General features: G+C 41.0%; 1 protein-coding gene across 14 annotated transcripts in view; it reads right to left on the bottom strand.

The window, feature by feature from the left end:
* Window positions 1–20,274, bottom strand: part of TTLL5 (tubulin tyrosine ligase like 5) — a 137,777-nt gene that overhangs the window by 95,660 nt on the left and 21,843 nt on the right. For all 14 annotated transcript variants that reach the window (XR_005566592.1, XR_003540519.2, XR_003540520.2 and 11 more), the window contains 7 exons: window positions 16,868–16,969; window positions 16,655–16,746; window positions 14,506–14,613; window positions 4,849–4,930; window positions 3,925–3,986; window positions 3,368–3,459; window positions 425–466 (listed from right to left, as the gene is read on the bottom strand). Coding sequence is in view for 11 of the 14 variants with exons in the window: in XM_039389687.1 (XP_039245621.1) it covers window positions 425–466; window positions 3,368–3,459; window positions 3,925–3,986; window positions 4,849–4,930; window positions 14,506–14,613; window positions 16,655–16,746; window positions 16,868–16,969 (580 nt within the window). In the remaining 3 variants the exon portion in view is untranslated. The remainder of the gene's footprint in view (window positions 1–424; window positions 467–3,367; window positions 3,460–3,924; window positions 3,987–4,848; window positions 4,931–14,505; window positions 14,614–16,654; window positions 16,747–16,867; window positions 16,970–20,274) is intronic.

Raw genomic sequence — 20,274 nt, 5'->3', positions numbered from 1 at the left:
ACTCCTATTTGCTGCTGGTTTTACCAGTTTCTCATTGGTTTTTGCACTTTCCTTTTCAATGGCCTACCTACTGTGCTGCCAGTGTTTTCATCATTTGATGATCAGAGTGACAGCTTTATCTTTAAACATCTCTAACAATGTCTTTAAAATGCAGTTCAGAAATACTTGTAGTCTCTCAGCATAACTCACCTACTTTTTTTTTTTTTTTAAGCTGCTATTAGTGTTTTAAATATTTTTCCAACATTTGATTTTGCCACATGGAAACGTATGTCAGTCCATCTTCTCTTGTTGACTTTCCTCCACCCCGCACCAGGCTATTCTAGTTGTAAAATATAGTTAGGGCCTAATTGCGCCAAAGCATTGTACAAGGTAATGTTTGAAATTGTCTCCCTCATATTGGTGCTGGGAGCTGAAGGGTACTCACCAATCTGGTGTTTGCTGTTTGTGACTGTGCAGATGCAGGACGCTGCAAGAGACACACAAAAAGAATAAAAACCTTGTGCTCTCGAAGACACTCTCATCCTTGCCTGAGTAGCAGAGGAGTGGCAAGTACCCTAAGCAAAACACTATATAAGCAAAGGGTGGTGAGGCACTGGAACAGGTTGCTCAGAGAACTTGTGGATGACCCATCCCTTGAAGTGTTCACGGCCAGGCTGGATGGGGCTTGGAGCAACCTAGTCTAGTAGAAGGTGTCCCTGTCCACAGCATAAGGGTTGGAACTTGATGATCTTTAAGGTCCCTTCCAACCCAAACCATTCTTCGATTCTATGATAACTGAAGTCCAGAGATATAGCTAACCACTTCCACCATCTCAGTTCAGATCTTCCTCATATCCTGCACAAACATATCCTATCCCCATTCCAAACACAGCACTAATCCTAACCTCAGATGTGTTCAGCTGTGCAGAATGCATCTGGACATGCAATTTTCAAAAGCATACAGAAAAGAGCTCTGAACTACGCTACAATGACCAAAACTGATATTTTTGTAAGACGAGAGTCACTTAGATAAAAATATTTAATAGCTATCTATTAAGCAGAAACAGATGCTGTCTAGTAGAATTGTTCATAAAACAAAGAGGATTAAAAAAAAGTAATAATCCTGAAATTCCACAAGACATTTCATTTAAATAGCTCAACAATATTCCAGTTCTTGTGGAGAAACAAAATACTATTTAACATTCTGAAACAGGTGCAGAAACATCATCAGAATATCAGAAAATACCCTGTACTACTGATCTGGCATCAGGTCCACAAGCAAGACCAGTTTAATGACAGAGGCAGGTTCAAAAGGAAAAGATTATCATAAGAGCTTATATTTTTCTTGTCTTCAGTGGTACTCAGGCTGTCTCCTCTTCTCCAATGCCCAAGAGGTGCAACTGGTGTAAGAAAGGCTTCTCAAGAGACCTAACTGTACTACTGACAAGTTCTTCTCTACAGCTGGTCTATACAAAACAGGTCAAGGCCCCTTTATTGCTTACAATTAACTGAAAGAGCTCCAACCCAAATCAACAAGATTACAAAGGAAGAAGCTAAATTGTTCATTTCCCTAGAGGGAGAAATGCTCAGAGAGTCAAACCAAAGGAATTGCACAAGAAACTTGCAGTTCAGTCTGGTGAAACCCAGAAAACAGAATAACTATCTCGGGATACTTATTCAAGAGAGTCTCTCAAGAGCACTGGTATCAGTATTTCTTTCCCAAGCAGCAATTTTACAATGATTAAAGATAGTCTGTGTGAACAATCAAAACTCAAGACTTCATGAAGGAGGAAAGAAAAACAAAAGAGGTTCAATGTACCCTTTTCAACTGAGAATGGGAGAAGGTATCAAAGATCCAACAATCTGAGATAAAGAAGAAGACAAAACATTTCTGAACAATGGGAAGATCTAAACATCTATGTAGCCATGGAATTTCTATTTAGGTACATAAGAAAAACATGCTATAAAACTTTATCACTGGATTATAAACCTGTTCCTATTAAACATAGGTAATGCGGACACCTGTCCCAAAAGATAAATTAATCCCACTTCATAACCGTTGCTCTCTCATATGAATCTTTGCACATTTCAACTGGCCAGGCTTTACATCTCTTTGTGGTTTTTTTTTTAAGCAAAATAAAGTTCAAATCCTTAAAATTCAATGCTTCCCAGCAGCATAATTTTCTGAGACTGTCTTGTATAATTCTTTTCAGATAAAAGATGTCAAATCATCAGGATCTGATCACATTACTCTCAGAGAGAGAGGGGTACTTTTTCTGGAATGGTTCCTAATTTATCTGATGTACCTTTAGTCTGCTACAAAGAGCACCTTTATGGTCAGAGGGATCTGTATTTAAAACACTATCTATTAAATTGGCCTTAGAAGTTTTGGACTCAGACACACATCCTATAGATACTCAAATCCCATCTTACCAGCTATTCATCTCTCTCCCAGTGACTAAAGACTGAGTTTTACAAGAAAAAAAATATTGCAACTTCTGTGAGTTTTCCCTATACCAAAATGGACAGTGTATTGGTACACTGTCACTGAACAAAAATGACCTATCATTTCCTAACTGAACTTGAGCTACTCAGCCATGTTCACGTCCCTCACAGCAGCTGTTAGGGTGCACCATTTGCCTATTTGCCTGAGGAGAAACGTGTTTAAAGTCCAAGCGACGTACCAGATCTCCCTGCCTTTTGTGAACGCTCCATTTCCACAGATATTTATGGAATCCATTTCATAGCCAAAAACAGATAGGAAACAACTGCCATTCAGCATTACAGTGTTAAGAAAGCACTACCTCAGCAGAAAAGGCAACGGGCAGTCACAGCAAGCCACATGAGGCCTCAGTCCAATGATCCATGGGAGAGGAAGTAAGAGACTCCAAGACAGAATCGGAAAAAAGTCTTAAATTTCAAATGCAAGAAGCTTTTTCTGCCTAGAAGGAGATCTCGGAGACATTCATAAAGCTCTAGGGTTCTGGAAGCTTGTTACCCACAACAAAATGAAAGTGGCTGAATAACTCAGGTGCATAACTGAGGTGCATCCCCTGAGTCTCTTAGAATCATAGAATGGTTTGGATTGGAAGGCACCTTAAAGATCATCTAGCTCCAACACCCCTGCCATGGGCAGGGAACCTCCCACTAGACCAGGGTGCTCAGAGTCCCATCCAGCCTGGTCTCGAACGCCTCCAGGGATAGTGATTCCACAAACTCTCTGGACGTGTTCCAGTGCCTCACCACTCACACAGTTAAAAATTTCTTCTTCTGTAGTTATGCTAGAAATCCAGATCATCTCCCTCACTGCCTCTCTCACCAGTGAGTCAACTTCAATGAGAATGACTTTTTGCTATCCTTCTCAGCTCTGGCTTGTTAAAATCACTTACCTGCATCTTCTGGTATGGATTTCTCCTGACAGATTCGGCTGAATGATAAATGGCCCGGCTTGACCGCTGGCCTGGATCCTGGCACACAAAGCCTAGGGGCATCAGGAGCCAGATGAGAACTTTAAGACAGGCAAACCCTGACATATAAACCTAGCATTCCTGTTCACAGTCCCAGTCTGTACACAACCTTCTTGTCCCTGCCCAAGAACCAATAAGGAAGCTTTCCATTTTCATACCTTGCTTTGTTTAATCCCAAACTGTACCTTCCATTACATTTTTTTAATAAAAACTGTAGCTTGCTTCAAAACCAAGTACTTAAAAAGAGTAGTGTCTTCAACTATGAAACTGGGGACTCTTAATACCATCTAAGCATAACAATCAGACAGATTATCCTGAAGTTGAAGTGTACACATACCACCTCCTAGTGCTAAATACAACTGCTTTCCTTAACTGGAGTTTGCCTCCATTATACTCATCTAATAACATGCAGCTCCTAAACCTACCTTTTATTGGTCTTAAATAAGGGAAGGATCGAAGGAGCTTTTTGCTACACTCACCTACAAGAGTGAACATATCTGAGAGCATGCTAGCTTTGATCTTCAGGTCCAAAGGAGCATCACTGTCCCCACATGCAATAGAGGACAAGAGAAATTATTTGTCTGGCATTAAATGAGAAGAATGCATCAGCATCCAGTGTATCTCCCAATACAGTTTCTTTGTACTGATTCTTAACAGAGGCGAAAACAACATTGGAAGAAAACCAGGCAATTTTCACACGTATAGGTAAAGATCAAACAGCAACAATTAATCTGTTTATCCTTTTTCCACAGCTTTTAGTGTCCTAATGCAGACATGTACAGCTTTGTTTTAGCTCTGCTTAGCTAAAGACATTTTCTATGCTACATTTCATGAAGTAGATAAAAGTTACTGTCATAGAGTTCTTAAAAACCACAATTAACTACACCTCTCACAAAAAAATCATAATTGAGAAACCTACAAAAATAAATCCCCAATTTTCATTAGAGCATGAGGGTCGGCATAAGAGTCAAGACAACACTCACTCTTTAGATTTTAGCTAAAGAGAGTACTAGGCCAAACATTTGAGCCCAACCATTCATCTACATACTCAACATAATGACTGAACTCTGCTTGGACTCCATAACCTTAAAGCTTCTATCAGTCAAGCAGATTGAAATCCCACACAACGGTCTGCAAAGTTTCAAAATTCATCTACGATGGGAGATTATGATGATGGACTGTGAAAAGGAAATAATTAAAAAGAAAATGGAATCCCAACTGAGCTCTTTCAAAACTTATTGCTGCAACAAGTTTGTTTATGCAAAGGAAAAAGCAAAGGATTATCCTCTCTGCCAATCAGCAGTGGAACAAATAACCTGCAGGTATCATGAAATCATGCCCTCCTAGTTTCAAGGACAATCATCTCCAGCAACAGTCCTCATATGAAACTGGAAATCACTTACCAGGCCAATGATGGGGACAGGTTCACTTCCAACAGCCAGGGTTTGAGTGTGTCATCAATAAGGACATCAAAACCATACAGCTCTGAAAACACAGCAGACACTCTTAAGTTCATCTTACTATATCTTTAAGCATTCAGGTAAGGTCCAACACTAGTCTCTATCAAGTCATTCCTAAGTCATTTATGTTAAATCCAGTGAACTCTCTAGAGCTGAACAAATAACATTCCACAAGGGGGAATTTTCACTTCCTCAGAATCAAGATTAAATATATTTTGTCTGTGGGGGAGAGAAGGGAACAAAAAAGGAGTCTTAGGGAAGTATTATACAGGAAAATAAACTATTTGTTGCCCACAAACCGTAGTTAATGCAAAACTACTACTTGTTGTCACATAGAATTGACACACACAGCAGGTTCAATCTACTGGATCCTGGAAACAACAGAACTTCATTCTCCTCTTCACTTTTTAATCCCTATATTCATTGTTCCAGTCAGCTAGAGACAATTTGCTTCTTTTAAGCATCAGCTTCTTTTCAATTATTCCTATATATTTTCTGCAATATCCTCATGGGATTACAGACTTCTAGGCAGCCCCATCTACATGGACAACCTCCCATGGACAACCCGTTAGCTTATTGACAGCTTGCCACTTTGCAGCACACCATGATAGAAATATTTTTTCTTTAGTTTCTAAAACATTCTACAACATATTATATCTGCTAGATGTGTTCTGCTCTACACAGGTCTGACTGAAGCCAGCTTCCCATTCCAAGACTGATTTTACTATTTCACTCTATACACACTTTCTCTCTAGTTTGGAAAGAGTCACAAGAAGGATGCTATGTAAAAATGACTATAAATCAGAAGTTGCCATTTATGCAATTCCCCCTTCCAGCATTAAGAAATACAGTTAATTATCACCAGGGCAACTTAGACAATTTTTTTTTTTTTAAAACACCACAGAAAAGGGTACTGGCAGAATAGGAGGATTTCCATGGAATTAACCAGTTCCCTAGTGATTGGAGTAAAAGCAGGAAGTTTCTTTGCCATACTGCTTTCCTTGAATTCTGGCCTTGGCCTTTAGTTGCCTGCCTGACATTGATTCTGGCTCTGGGGAGTTGGACCGCTTGACAAGATCTTCATATGCAGACAGCTGTGCAAAAGCTCATGTATCTTATAACGGGAAGTTAATGAGCTGTGGGGGGGACTTGGAAGGGGGAGAAATGGCAGCAGAGTGAGCATTGCGTGCTCACTTTTCTAGACTCTGTAGCCAGACACTGAGTGGGAAGCAAAACAGCAGAGAGTTAAAGAGCTGGTTCACTCCAAAGAAATGAGGCTGAATCTACATTTGGCTCTCTTGCTCCCCAGACAGGAAAGGTTGCAGTAGAGGGGAAAGGAGGAGGTGGGGACTGTAAGTGTAAACATTAGCAAAGCACTTTGACAGGGGAGGCTTCTGATGACTTTAATACATTATTTCAAAATATAATCTCAGATTTGATGAAGACCCATGACTCTTAATGGCATAGAAAACTCCAGTGGAGAGGCAGCTCATGGCCAAGGCAGAGAAGCCAATGAGTGGGCCTGTAGCAGCTGCTGATCCACAACCTCCCAGCCCCAGTCAGGAAGCAGCACATTTTGTTTTGACTAGCTGTTGCTTCTTTTGCTGCTGGCCATTCCCTCCCTTTGCCCCTCAAAGGAGCTTTGCTACATTTTGGCTCCTCTGACCTGGTCCTCCTCTCCCACACAATTCTCTTGCAATCACTTGCTCTTTAAACTTCCATCTTTCCCACCCAGTTACTCACTCTGTCCACTTTTACAAATACACAGGGGAAACCTCTTGACCTCAGCTAGCCCTAACCACGCTGCTGGAGCTTTACATTCCTTTCCCTTGTGTCTGCCTTGTTTATTAGGACAGTAAGCTCTTCCGGGTATCCCTGTTGACTCAATTCATCAGACATCTAATGTCATCTGCAATGCCTCACGGTCTCCTAAGAAGACTCCACTGACACTTCATAATGCCCCAAGTTTTATGTATTCTAGGTCAAATCTACAACCCCTAGACAGATGTCTCTGATACTTCATGGCATCAGGAGCTATGCAATATCCATGTTCTGGCAACAGAATCAAGCCTCACAGGTTCCACATAGGACTTAGTACAAAGATGTGCTCAACAGTCAGAAGTTTACCCAGAAATATGTCCTTGGCCCTCTTCCACATTTAGAAAAGACACTACCTAGATTAAACACAGAAGTAAGTAGTAGTATCCTTTCCACTGTGAAACTCCACTATCATTTGTAAAAATAAATACATAGGCAGAACAAGAAGCATAGCCAGATCGAAAGTATATCCTCTGCAATTACCAACTTAAGCAGGACTGCCATTTCCCTCTGCAGAGAGAGTAAAGAAAACAGAATAACTGAAAAACACACTTCATTCTGTGGCAACAGTACATTCATGACATCCCACCTACCCACCAAGTGCCACTGTTATTTGTAAGAGAAGAACAAAAGAAACTAAGATACCAAGTTTCCATAGTGCCTTCCCTTGCTCCCCTCCTCTCGCTACTACAATCCACAAAATGTGTTTCACCGCTGCAGTTTGCTAAAGAGACTGGAATTATATCAGGAGGTACCAGCTGTTGCCAAGACACAGCAGGAACAGCCTGTCTCTCCCCTCTAATCCCCACTGCTGACTGAGCTTCCCATCCTCCCAAAAGAAGGCCTATCTTCAGACTAAAGTCTAACAGCAACAGTTCAGCCAGAGATTTTTTTGCAAATGACATAATTTAAGACTAAGAGGAAGGCTAGAGATACACTCTCAAGCTTTTTGGTTCTGATAAACTTCCATGTATTCCAAGTTTAGTTTATAATCCTGTCCAAGACTACACCGGTACTCCCTTTCACAAAATATCCCCAAAGAATTTGTTATTCTCTGTAAGTCTAGAAAGTAAGTCACAAGTGATAGCATGGTAGCACAAACAAGTTTTTCACGATTTTGCATAGAATGAATAAACTCAATTCCTAGGGGGTCACCGTAATTCTGGTCTTCGTTTGCAGCTTCTTCCCTAGGGAAAAAAGCAGCTTTACTGCAAAGTACATATTTGGCAACTGAATGGAGACAACCTGAAGTTATGAAAGGACGCAAACAGAGTGAAAAAAAATTTGTGGAGTATGCAACTACTCTGGTTTTATAATAAAAACCTGATCATCTGATTTTATGCAGGAGCATATTTACAGACATTACTAATGCAAGGAATTACACCTTTGCCACTGAAATTCAAGTCTTCCCTTATTCCTTCCTACTTTTTCTGTCCTTATATAAAGGTATCTTGCAAACTGTGCTTACAGACAACATGAATAAAGGTGTTAGGAAAAAAAAGAAGCTGTTAAAAAGTTAACTGTGCTACAATTTCATCCAAAGCAGCAACCAGTGTCAGGGAGAAAGACTTCCAAGAGTATAGCGACGGCCATAGTGCTTTGCTGAACATGCTGCCAAACTTAACGCTACAGAGACCACACAGTATTTTGTAAATGAACTTCATCCCTTTACCTAGTGATGGTACAGTACCTGTTTCAACTCAGTTACAGGGACATGAACAAATCCACATGTTGGGGGCTATCACAGTCAGGTCCCAAATCATTCCTGTTACTCTTACAGAAGACCAGCATAATAATTTATGCTTTGATAAGCAAAAGGTCACACTGTCATATCAAGTAATAAAATAGAAGACTCTACTCTGTACACCAAAGGCTTTGGGGAAAGTACTGGTGTTGTAGTCTTGCGCAGGAATTTGCCTTGCTCTCTAACTAATACAGCTTAATTCCCTTTTTTACAGAGCTTTATTTTAACAGATAAAGGTTTTATCTCTCAGCGTTATTATAGGAAAGGACCCAGCAAGAGGGAACAAAATTATTCCACACGTTGGTGTTCTTGTCTGCACCATGAGATGTGGCCTGCGTCTGCCAGAGTTTGTCGTACTAGTTTGGCCAAATGTGTGATTGCCTTACTTTTCTGCACTATAGGTAACCAGAGAAAGCCCATCACTCATAAGATGACTTTGCAACTTTCTTTCCTTCTACTGAAGCCTGAAGGACACTTAGTCACATTCCAAATAAAAGTCTTCAGAAGTGGATTAACTTCACAGTACATACATAGGGACATAGAATAATTCACGTTGGAAGGAACCCATAAGGATCACTGAGTCCAACTCCCTGCTCCTTGCAGGATTACCTTAGACTAAACCATATGACTAGGAGCATCATCCAGACACTCCTTGAACTTTGACAGGGTTTGTGCTGTGATCACTTCCCTGAGGAGCCTGTTCCAGTGACTGACCACCCTCTCAGTGAAGAGCCTTTTCCTAACGTCCCATGTCAACTTCCCCTGACACAGCTTCATTTCATTTTCTTATGTCCTATCACTGGTCACCAGAGGGCAGATCAACACCTCCCCCTCCACTGCCCTCCTTAAGAAAGCTGTAGACTGCAATGAGGTCACCCCTCAGACTTTCCCAAGATCAACAAGCCAAATGACCTCAGCCACTCCTTGTCAGTCTTGTCCTCAAGACCTGTAGTGGGTTTGTAACCCTCTCTGGGAGAGAAACAGAACTAGGATAGGTCACCTGATGTATATTTTACCAATAAGCTATTCCATACCATGTTACGTCAGCTCAGATATAAAGAGACGAGAAGGAAACAACTTCCTTCTTCTCTTCTGGGACGGTTGCGTGGGATAGACGGCTGTTTCTGGAGGAGGAAAACACCCTTCCTGGGGAAGTAGTCTTTATTGTTAGTTTTCCCTGTGTGTATAGTGCTTATAGTTCTTCTTTTTCTTCTCTATGTAAATATAAAACCGCCTTTCTCAGCAGCCTCGGTTTTGGAAGTTTTTTTTCCTTTCCCCCTTCCCTCCTTCTTCTCCCTCTGGGGGGCGTTGGGCAGAGTCTCGGTGGACACAGGGTGTTCAACCAAACTAAACGATAACAAGACCTTTCACCATCTTGTTTGTTCTCCTTCTACATAAACCACTACTTTCTTTGGTGAAGAGAAGATTACAGCTGAGCTGAGCTCATCACCTATACCAAAATCAGACTCAGAATCATCCTTCAACCCTGAAATCAGAAAAGCTAATAAGGCCACCTTCAAGGCTAACATCAAAGAACAGGAGTCTTGGTGCAAATTGGGCTGCCTTTATAATCCTAATCTTACTGGGTAAAGAATCACCCATGAAAGAGAAACATTTTCAACCCAGTATGTGATATCATAGTGAGCAAAGAAGTTAATATCCCAGAAACCATTTCTGGACATCTTATGATGTCCTTATGACACAGAGGAATATAAGAGTAGATGTGCAGCTGTCCTCCACAAATATAGGTGCCTAAATTAACAAAATGTAGTAGCGGGTTGATCACAATAAAAGTCAGCTGATTCCATAGATAGATGGGTACATGAGGTGAAGGAGAAAGCGAGCATGTTTCCTGACCTTATTAGCCCAAGTTCTTCTGATTTTAAGCTCCCAAACTCCAAGAAGGTTAGCTGCAAGAAAACCAGGAGACAAGAATAATCTGGTGTTCCTTACTTTCACGTTCTTGTCTATCTGCCAAAGACCTTAATGTCACTACAAGAACCAGGGGCAGTAGAAGATGGAATGAGAAGCCAGGACTGATTCAGACTTTGGTAACACATCAGTCCACTGATGATAAATTGGCAATGCTAGTCATTTCTTTATGACTGTTTTTGGAAGATTTAACTCTTTCTAGGTATACCCCAGCATCCTGAGAGAGAAAACTGGTGCTACCAAGCTGAGGACAGTTTCCTAAAGAAACCAGAAAGCTTCTGCAGCAACAGGGATCTTGAATCTTTCAGCTGAGCTCTGGGTGCTAAATCACCAATAATCAGTTAGGTACCGTTTAGAGCCATGAAGTGATGAGTAGAAAGATCAGTGCAGGGATAGACCCCCTATTCCTATAGTACCTATGACTAAAAGACCTATCCTTTGAAGTCATTTTACCTCTCCAGGTCAGCTGACAGTTTTGTTAAATTTGAAGATATAGTTACATGACAAAACCTACTTTGCTCATTAGATAATCACAATACCTGTCTTGAAAAGTACAGGCCTCCTGAATCTGATCATAGCCAGAGGACTCTAAGGACAACCTTTTTCAGATTCCAAATGGCATCTTTACATACCAGCTTTAAAGCAAAGACTGATGGTAAGGCTATAAAAATAGAATGAATTAAGCTTTGCAAAAAAAGGCAAGGGAAGGGAATCCTTATTCAGCTTTCCTGTGACATGTCATCTAAGAAACCAGAAAAACATAGGGAATATGCATAGTATATGTATGGCTGACCCAAGTCACTAAACAGAGACTTACCTCATGTCAAGCAAGTGTATACAGAAATTCCTTAAGAATATCAAATTTTTAGTGCCCTGCAAAAGTCATTATGGAACAGGTCAGCATTGTTCAATCCTACAAAAGACTTCCCCCAAATAGGTCAACTGCTACTATTAAGAAAATAAAATGTTCATGAAGAACAGCAATCATAGGTGCTTGAGAAACTGGTGATTAGATATAAATGAAGACTTTTTTTAAGCATTTAGCTCCAGGTCAGCACCACTAAAGTAGTACAATAGTTTATTGTTTGTTCTATACCATCTTAATGTAGGTGTGATTACAAGCATAAGCCTGACCAATTTGGCCTTAGGACACAGAAGCAACTAAATTAGAAACTCATTGCTCTGGTGGGATCAATATGCCCATTACCCTACCCTGCCTTCTTGATTGCAGAAGAGCTCAACAGCGTCACAGCTGGCTTGACTAGAACTGTGAATAAATCAGGGGATTTCAATCTATTGCTTCTTCAGGCTCATATTTCAGTGAGTGCAGAAAATCCAGCACTGGATGCTGGCAAAAATGTGCTGCATCCAACTGCCTTCATTTCATGCCCTGCTAAACCATCCTACAGGGAGATTTTTCAGACTGTCTGAAAGCAGGCCTCACTGCCTTTTCTAGCCTATCCAGAAGTGCTTACTTCAGGAGGGAGAACAATGCAGTCTTTAATTGGCTTGGGCATATGCATTGCTATTGTACCTCCTGTTCTCACACTGAGACATCACATCCCTCAATGTCAGTGCAAAATCTAGCTTCCTCTTAAAAGAAGGCTCCAGAGGCAACCAATAACTCAACTGGTTACGAACTTCAGGACAATGCAGTGGTTTGGAGACCTGCAGGATGCCCTCCTCTGGAGCTACTTACTCATTAAGACAGACTTTACTAGGAGCTTAATTTTACATGAGGTATTATTAGCTAATTACAAAGAACAAAATAGAGGTTTGAGATCACTTTGTTAATAACAGTGCATGAACAGGGCAACAAAATCATGTAGTACTTGCACTGCTTCCTGTGATGCACTTCAGAAGACCAAAACTGAGCATCCCAAGTCTTCTGAAAACTGGTTATTTACTGGAATGCAGTAAACAGCTCACGTTACATAGCCAAAATGGGACTCACTACAGTCTTTCAAACTGTCAGCAGCACTCCACTTTGACATTAAAAAAGAATCATCCCGACCTACCACTCTCACTTTCTAGGCAAGCATTGGTAGTTGAAATCAGACTATCTCCCTGGTCTTATTTTAGAAAATGCAGAAGGCATGAATGAATTCTTTTCCTTTAAATCTAGAAAACAAGTACATTACACATAAAAACATCTACTTGGAAAAGGACTGAAGAACCACTAACTTGTTGGAGAAGTGGTCAACCTCATCTAGACAAATAATAGTTATAATTTAATTTTTAGCAAGAAGGTGGCAATTGTACAGGAATCCTATTCCCTAGAACAGCTTTACAAAAACTAGAGTAGAATACACAGTTATATTTTTTAGAAGTTTTCCAAACAAGGTCCACCTCTGCATTTGAATCTCAGATAAAGGTTTCTGAAGTCTGAGATACTTTTCAAATGATCGGCCCTTCTCAGGGCACACATGCAGTTCATTGTTCACACCCAGAATGAAAAAAGAAAAACTAAAAGAGTTGTGAGACTCTGCATGCTGGCCTTGAAATCTTCATTCCCAGTTTTCTCCTTTCCATTAACAGCTAAGCACTGAGCCATTCTGAACATCTCCAGCTAGAAAAAGTGTCTTTTTACAACAGGGTTAAAAGTGGCACAACCAAAGAGTGTCAGAACAAGAAACACTGGTGACAAACGAGCCGTGCAGCATGACGACAGTTCAAATCCTTGGGACAAGGACCCTCACTTAACTGTGGGGGAAGGTGGCAAAAAGTACTGAGCTCTGGAAATGCCTAAGGCTCCCTAGGGAAGCAGTATGGCTCCTACTTAAGCTCTCTTTCCTGGGAAGCTCTTAATTTATGTTTACACTGAAATAGATGGAACAAAACAGTTTATTTGCGGGGGAGCATCTAAGAGGGTGGTTAGTGCAGCCCTGGGGAGGCAGCAGGAAGTGGGATAACCTCAGAGCCAGGCCCACCAGAAAGTACATGAGGAACATTAGTTTCCATATACACAGCTCAGAGGAACTGAGAGACACAACTGAGGGAGGAAAAGGGAGAAGCCAAAATAGAGGCAGTTGAAGTTTCTTTGGTGTGCTTTTTTTTTTAAATCCAGTTCTTGATAGTTCAGGAGTAACCAATCAAGTGCTATTTCATTGAAACTATTATTTAACTCATAAATCTCCATGCATGACAAGGTCCTTCAGCTTGGAACAAAGACATCAGGATCTGTCTCATCACCCCCAAATATCCAAAGATAACAGCATTTACACAGGAGTGTTGAAAGCTACAGAAGTGTCAATATCTAAAGTGCAGTGCAAGGACCACATAAATGGATTTACTTTACCTGTCGCAGCTAGTTTACCTGATACCTAAACACTGGATAGCTTAAGCCAAGCTTGGCCTTCGGCTTAAGCATTGACTGGGACTCCATCTTTGTGCATGTATCCACATGAGCAAAGGATGGCTATGAGCAGAAGGAGGCCTCTTTAGGAAAGGCTGGGAAGCAGCCACTGGAAAGTGGGAGAAGGCACACTGTGGTACCAGCCGCTGCTTTCTGGACCTCGTCCCAGCAGCTGCTGCCAGCGAGCTCTCAAATCCCTTGCCAGCACATAGTTGTGCTTCCAGCGCCTGCCAGGAATGGGCTCTGACGCCACCCTGTGGCCTTCTCGCACAAGCACAAACCATTCACCACCACCATCATTCCAGGCACCGCGCTTCACCTTTCTCCCTAATCCTCAGACGCACGTAGGAAAATGCAGAACTACATTGTTTCAGGTGGCTCAACCAAAAATATCAAATGCTCTAAAAGTGTGTTTAATCATCCACAGCAACCCTTTGCGAGGGCACTAGTGGGTCAGTAACTTCAACTTTCCAGCGCTTCCCCAGTTCCCTTTCAAGTCCCTTTTCATCACCCCATTTTCATTTTCTATCACGAGATTTTGATGACTGACACTGGTACAGGGTCAACTAAGATCTAGCATCCCCTGCCCTCAAAGAGGCCTATAATGAGGAGAAATAAAATAAAAACAAAACAACCAAAACAGTTTCCAGCTTTCTAGAATTACAAATTGCATATTTCTCTAGCATCACAAAGCTGGAGGTTTCAAACAGTAGTCAAGAGGCAATCAACAAAGATGTCCCCAATGCCTTACCAAAGCAGCTGCCACGATGTGAAAGAAAACTTTTACAAGCTGAGGCAATGGACAGCTCAGCAGAAACTACAGTCTTGATAATCAGGTCCTCCACGTTGGCCATCAGTGCTGCAAGGAGGGGAGGAGAGGAGAAAAAAAAAGGAAAAAGTAGATTGTGAAGTAAAACATAATATCTAGAAAGGCATGAGAATACACATATGGATAGATACCTTTGTGAATCAAAGCACATAAGAGCCTATGGATGACAAAGCAATGATGTTTAGAAATCCATTCAAGCAGAAGTATATAGATACATGCAAAAGTATGCTAGTGCAAAAATACTCACAAATGAGAATGATAAATGTGAGTATATGTACAGTGCAGGTAAGCAGAAACATATGGCAAATACATCAGCACAAGTCAGCTGGAGTATGACCACTGCCCACTCAGAGGATTAGGAAAGATTAAACCAGAGTGGGTTAGTGAGATAAATGCTTAAATTACAGAAAATAAACCATAGTCTCCAAGATATAAAATTTTTTCTTGTAGACTTTCATGAAATAACTGTTCTGTGATGTTGCACCTTCCTCTAAAGCAGCTGTTCATAAATCTTTTCAAAATTATATGACTGGTGACAGCTTCCAGTCCTGCTGACCTATAGATAACCTGCAATAAGAAAGCATTTGCAGCTCCTGCATGAGCCTATGAACAGAGCTCCGGAACAGGAGTCTAAGCAGACAGAGAGAGGAAAAGGCAAGAAAAGATGGATATTAGATGCAGACCTGGATTCTACACTGGGCTTGGGATGAGTCATGCAATAGAAGGAACACTACACTTAGGTTCTGTTTTCAAGGACAAGCAATAGAGAAGTGAGAGGAGAAAGGAATGAACAAATACTGGAGTCCTGCTCTCAAAAGTTAGTAAGGATGAAAGGACAGCCTTCCCCACCCCTCAAAGGGAGCACAAGCAAATCCACGCAGACAGAGGTAATCCCTACTTCAAAGAGAATCTACTACAAACCACTTGACTAGAGAGTTTGCTTTAGGCCTAGAATTGCTTCTTCTCATGCTCAGATGATGACATGCAGGGACCTGAGCAATTACAGAAGGAGCATACAAGCAAATTTAGATGTGAATTTCTGTACTAGAAGACAACTAAGTGAAGCCAACACAGCATAGAAACATCCCAGTGCACATAAACATTCTAAAGCACAAAAATCTTGCCAGCCCAGACAAGGCCAGCATTTTCCAGCCAGCATTCTACCTCCCTATGACCAGAATCAGATGCATCAGAGAAAGGTGCAAGAAGCCTTTTAACGTATAGTTAAAGAAACCTGTTTGCATTGCTCAGTAGTTTACTTAATAATTAGGAGGGCACATTTTATACTTCAGGTTGGGGTGAGGTGTGGAAACGTATCAATATAAATAACTATGTGCTCACGGCTTGCTGCATACATATCATGCAAGTGATTGGACAGCCATGCACACACATGATGGAGGAAAAAGCCTACTTCCATCTGAAAGCCAGATTCAAACCCCTTTATCCAACATCTAAGTGTTCCCTGGCAACATTTGCAATATGGGCCATAGCTGCTACCAGTAGTTTAACTGATGCCTTAGTATCACAGGCAATTTATCCCTTAAAGGATATACCCGGATTCTGCTCTGCAGATGCATTTACTCCCAGCAGACCTGGCAAAGGTGTGGAAGAGGGAGCTGTTTTATATGAAACACAGACTGAAATGAAAACACTCAGCAAAAACCTGAGCCATGGAAAGATGACACCACATCCAAGAGTCATTCAAACTGGCACAGTTCTCCAGAGGTTGGTCACTCATCAGACTGAACAGGCCATGGGAGCAGTAGAGGGAGGGAAGCTTTTAGAAGGAATGGAATGACCTTAAGAAACGGGAAATGTAGGTAAAACATTAAGAAACACACTCTGAGGAAGTCTCAGAATACTATTTGCAAAAAGGAAGGGGTTACGCCTCAACTCTGGGGATAGGGAATAAATGCACGGCTCTAATGCTAGAATAAGGAACAATGCTTCCCTCCACCCTTCTCTGGTGCTAATTGGGACTCACTGGGGCTCGTCCTTGACTTTTTAGGATTCACACTAGTGAGATGATTAAGATCCAACAAAGGAATAAAAGAACAAGATCTGTACTGACCTGCAGTGTCTCTCCCCTCTTGTTTTAAGTACCTCAGCATTGCACTCATGCTCCACTTGTTTCCATAATCCTCTACTTCAGGATCATCACAGCTAAAAATAAAAGAAAGAAGCAGATTAACACCACTGGTCTACCTCTATGGATCAGCATTAAACCAACTTAGGTAAACTGACCCAACCTCTAGAGATCAAGTTCCATTTTCCAGCCAAGTACCTGACATAATCTCCACTCTTCTTGTTGACACTGTAGTTGGTCAGATGCATGAACTGGTTTTTAATGTTCTTGGATGCCTGGTCATACCTCACTGTTGCAAACCTGTAAAGAGGGATAAAGATTAAGAGTCTTTCTTAAAGTGGCATGCTTGCTAGGTACAGCAAGCATGTCACTATAGACCACAGAACACTAAACAGACCACTCAACAGCTAGGGACAGAATGCATGCAGTGAGACTTCATTAAATGAAACCTCTCCACATAAAAAATATAGTTCATCCTCAAGGGACACATCCAGGTGCATTTAGTTTGTTTTCCAAGGTCTTAGAGAAAGAAGTTTTTTCTCCTAGGAGCTTTCACAGTTCAACAGTCTACACATCATGCTAGACATTTTTTAGATTTCCTTAATTTGCAGTCCCTGGACTTTCTGGCCAAATAGGCCACTTTGCTTTAGACAGTAAGTGCCACAATAAGACCTACCATGAATACTTAAGATCCACTGGTCCTGGGAAACACACACATTCAGAGCACTCACACTACATATGCATACCACAGTCAGTATTTCCTGAAGCCTCATACAGGCATGGGTCAGTTTTTGTGAACTCTATATGGACATCTTAGGAAAGAGGGGAAACAGATTTCTACCACCAACAACTACACAGCCTACAACTGCCAATCCATTTTCTCAAGAGGCATCCACAAAACCAAGTACAACCTAAATGCCAGACCAATTGGTCCAATAAGGCAGCATCTGCTCCAAGATGCTGTCATTCTTAGGGACTATGCAGCCCTTCATATCTCAAATATGTCACCTAGATGAGTACAGGGAAGATCACAATGAGGAGTAAGACATTGCTACAAGCTTATCTGAGCTCCATATGAACCCTGCTACAGTCAACAATTACAGAGTGAAATCAGCCTGTTTACTGTAGAAACAGTGGCAACCTCCTGATTGAAAGGTATTACCTTATAGTGTAACCAAGTACCCCACCACCACTCCCTTAGCCATGCCCTACCATCACAGATGTTTGTGTTGAAATGAATCAAATAATTGATTCAACTGAAAAATAGCCCAGGATTTTGTTTTGTAAGGTTTTGGGGATTTTTTTTTTTTTTTTTTTGAGTTGAGGTGCAAGGCAGAGGGAATAGAATGTAAAAGGGAGAAGGATGCCAGGGGACAAAGCTAGATCATGCTCCCTGATCTGGCTACAAAGTTAAAACTTTATAAGCATTTTTTTCCTATTTTTCCAGTGGCCACTGGAGCTATCCAAACTCCAAACTCTTTCCTCAGCTATCCATTTTCATTTTACCTGTACAAGAGCATCTGTGCTGCACAGCAAGCCATCTAAAGCCAGTCTTTTTTACTGAAATATGTATTAAACCAGATCAGGCCACTGCATGGGTACAGAAACGCTTGTGGTGACACAACACAGTGGACACCACAAGCCTCTAAAAGAGCACAGGAATAGAGCACAAAATTGCACTGAAACAATTTAGTAATCTTATCAACAGGACATCTCTTTAAGAAGAGGTCGAATGAATGTTGAAACAATATAAGCTTCTGGGGGAGGAGAAGGAGCTTCCTGCAACCAACTGCTAGTTGCTCGTGCTACCCCTCCACTGCCATTTGCAGCCAGAGGAGAACCGATCATATACCTGTGTCAGAAAAGGAAAGGGTCAAAATGAGAATGAGAACAGCGGTCTGGAAGAGTTTTCTCTCACGAAGAGTCCTCAGGAAGGACTGTTTCTCTTGATAGCCATGCCAATTTAAAATGTTTAAAATTACATCTTGTGCAAAAGTTGCTTTCTAAATCTGTAGTTGCATGATCAGCCTTTGTCAGCCTACAGATGTACTGCAGCTGAAAGCTCATCACCTGCTGAGGTGCACACTCCAGACACTGTACTTCATCTGCTTCACAAATCAGGTAGCCACAGGCAAGTCAGATCACTTCACAGATCTGACTGCACAACCACTTGAGCATATTACAGAAAGATACCAATTAACTTTCAATCAGATGCAGGTACATCCTCTTTCAAACATAACAAAGGACAGTGTTAGGATACAGAGTCAGAACAGAAAGTGGGCAGTGCCTCCATTTACGGTCAGGTCACCAAACAACTTTAAAAAAAAAAAAAATCAAACATTAAGCAGATGATAATACTATTTGTGGTGACATTTGCAAAATCTTACATCTAGACAAGGACATGTTATCAAGTTAAATGTAATGGAATAGAATGTGAATATAATGTAATAGAATAGATGCAGCTGGAAAGGACCTGCAATGATCATTCAGCTCAACAGCAAGCATTTGCTTATGCTGCATGTAATCCTGATTCAATACAGATTTTAGGTCTCAGACTTTGGAGAAAAATAAATAAAACAAAAAATTGAGAGCAGAATCCAGGGCATCTGGTTGGAATAATAACCAGTATAAGACACTGATAATCACCAGAGATCTAACAGCAAGTATGTTCCAGTTCAAAAAAAAAAACAAAAAACAAAAAACAACAACCCCAACCAACCACTAACAACCAAAAAACAAAGCAAATTAATGAGAGGAAAAACACCTTCACTCTGACAATCCTCCTGTCCCACAACAGCTTAAGATGCCAATGTCTCAAAAGAGAAAAAGTGGAGTAAGAAAGGGTAAAGTCAAACACATGCTGTCCAAAGAAGCCCCGGCAAGAGGAAAAGTATGTACCACAGAGGGCAGGGTTAGCTGCAATAAAAGGGGAGTAGATATGGGTGAAGCCTCAGTGCAGGAAAAAGGAGTGTTCAAGAAGAATGGAAGAGGAAGAGAGGGAGGGAAACTTGGATCACCTGGTTATGCAATGAAGTTAATGTCCAGAAAAGAATGCATCACCAATTTGCTTTATTAATAGTCATCTCTCTTCATCCTTCCCCTATTATTTTCCATAGTTCAAAAGAATCTGAACTATAAAAAGACATCTAACAAGTTACACCCAAAAAAAAAAAAACAATCCTTCCTTTAGAAAGAACTGTCAAAAAACCAAAGGTTTTATTTCTCGATGAAAATGAAGCCACTACTTCCCTTACTTAGTAGCCATTTTGAGAAATAACTTTCCACAAGAACTATACCAGCAAATCAACGAAGATGCTCATCAGATTAAACTTATCCTTAAATACAAATGTGGAAGCGAGGGGGAGGAACCCTCCATGATGTAACTAAGTGGCAAAGTTAAGAGTGAAAAATATTTTGCACCGTATTTTTCCCAACTTTAACTACATTTGAAATCAGAGCATCTGGCAACAGAAAAGAGTTTGGAAGTTTGGATCCCCTTTCCACATATTTCCACAGCTTAAAGTATTTGAATTTCTTCTCAGTTTAACCGAAAGTTTCCAGGATTTAGCACTTCTGTTTTGAAAACAGTGACAACAGTCCTACCA

This window comes from Pipra filicauda, unplaced genomic scaffold (genome assembly GCF_003945595.2).
Source record: "Pipra filicauda isolate LSUMZ 115617 unplaced genomic scaffold, ASM394559v2 scaffold75_size2874737_pilon, whole genome shotgun sequence".
NCBI classification, from domain to species: Eukaryota; Metazoa; Chordata; class Aves; order Passeriformes; family Pipridae; genus Pipra; species Pipra filicauda.
The sequence above is the reverse complement of the archived record's forward strand: the minus strand, read 5'-3'. Positions and strand labels throughout refer to the sequence as shown.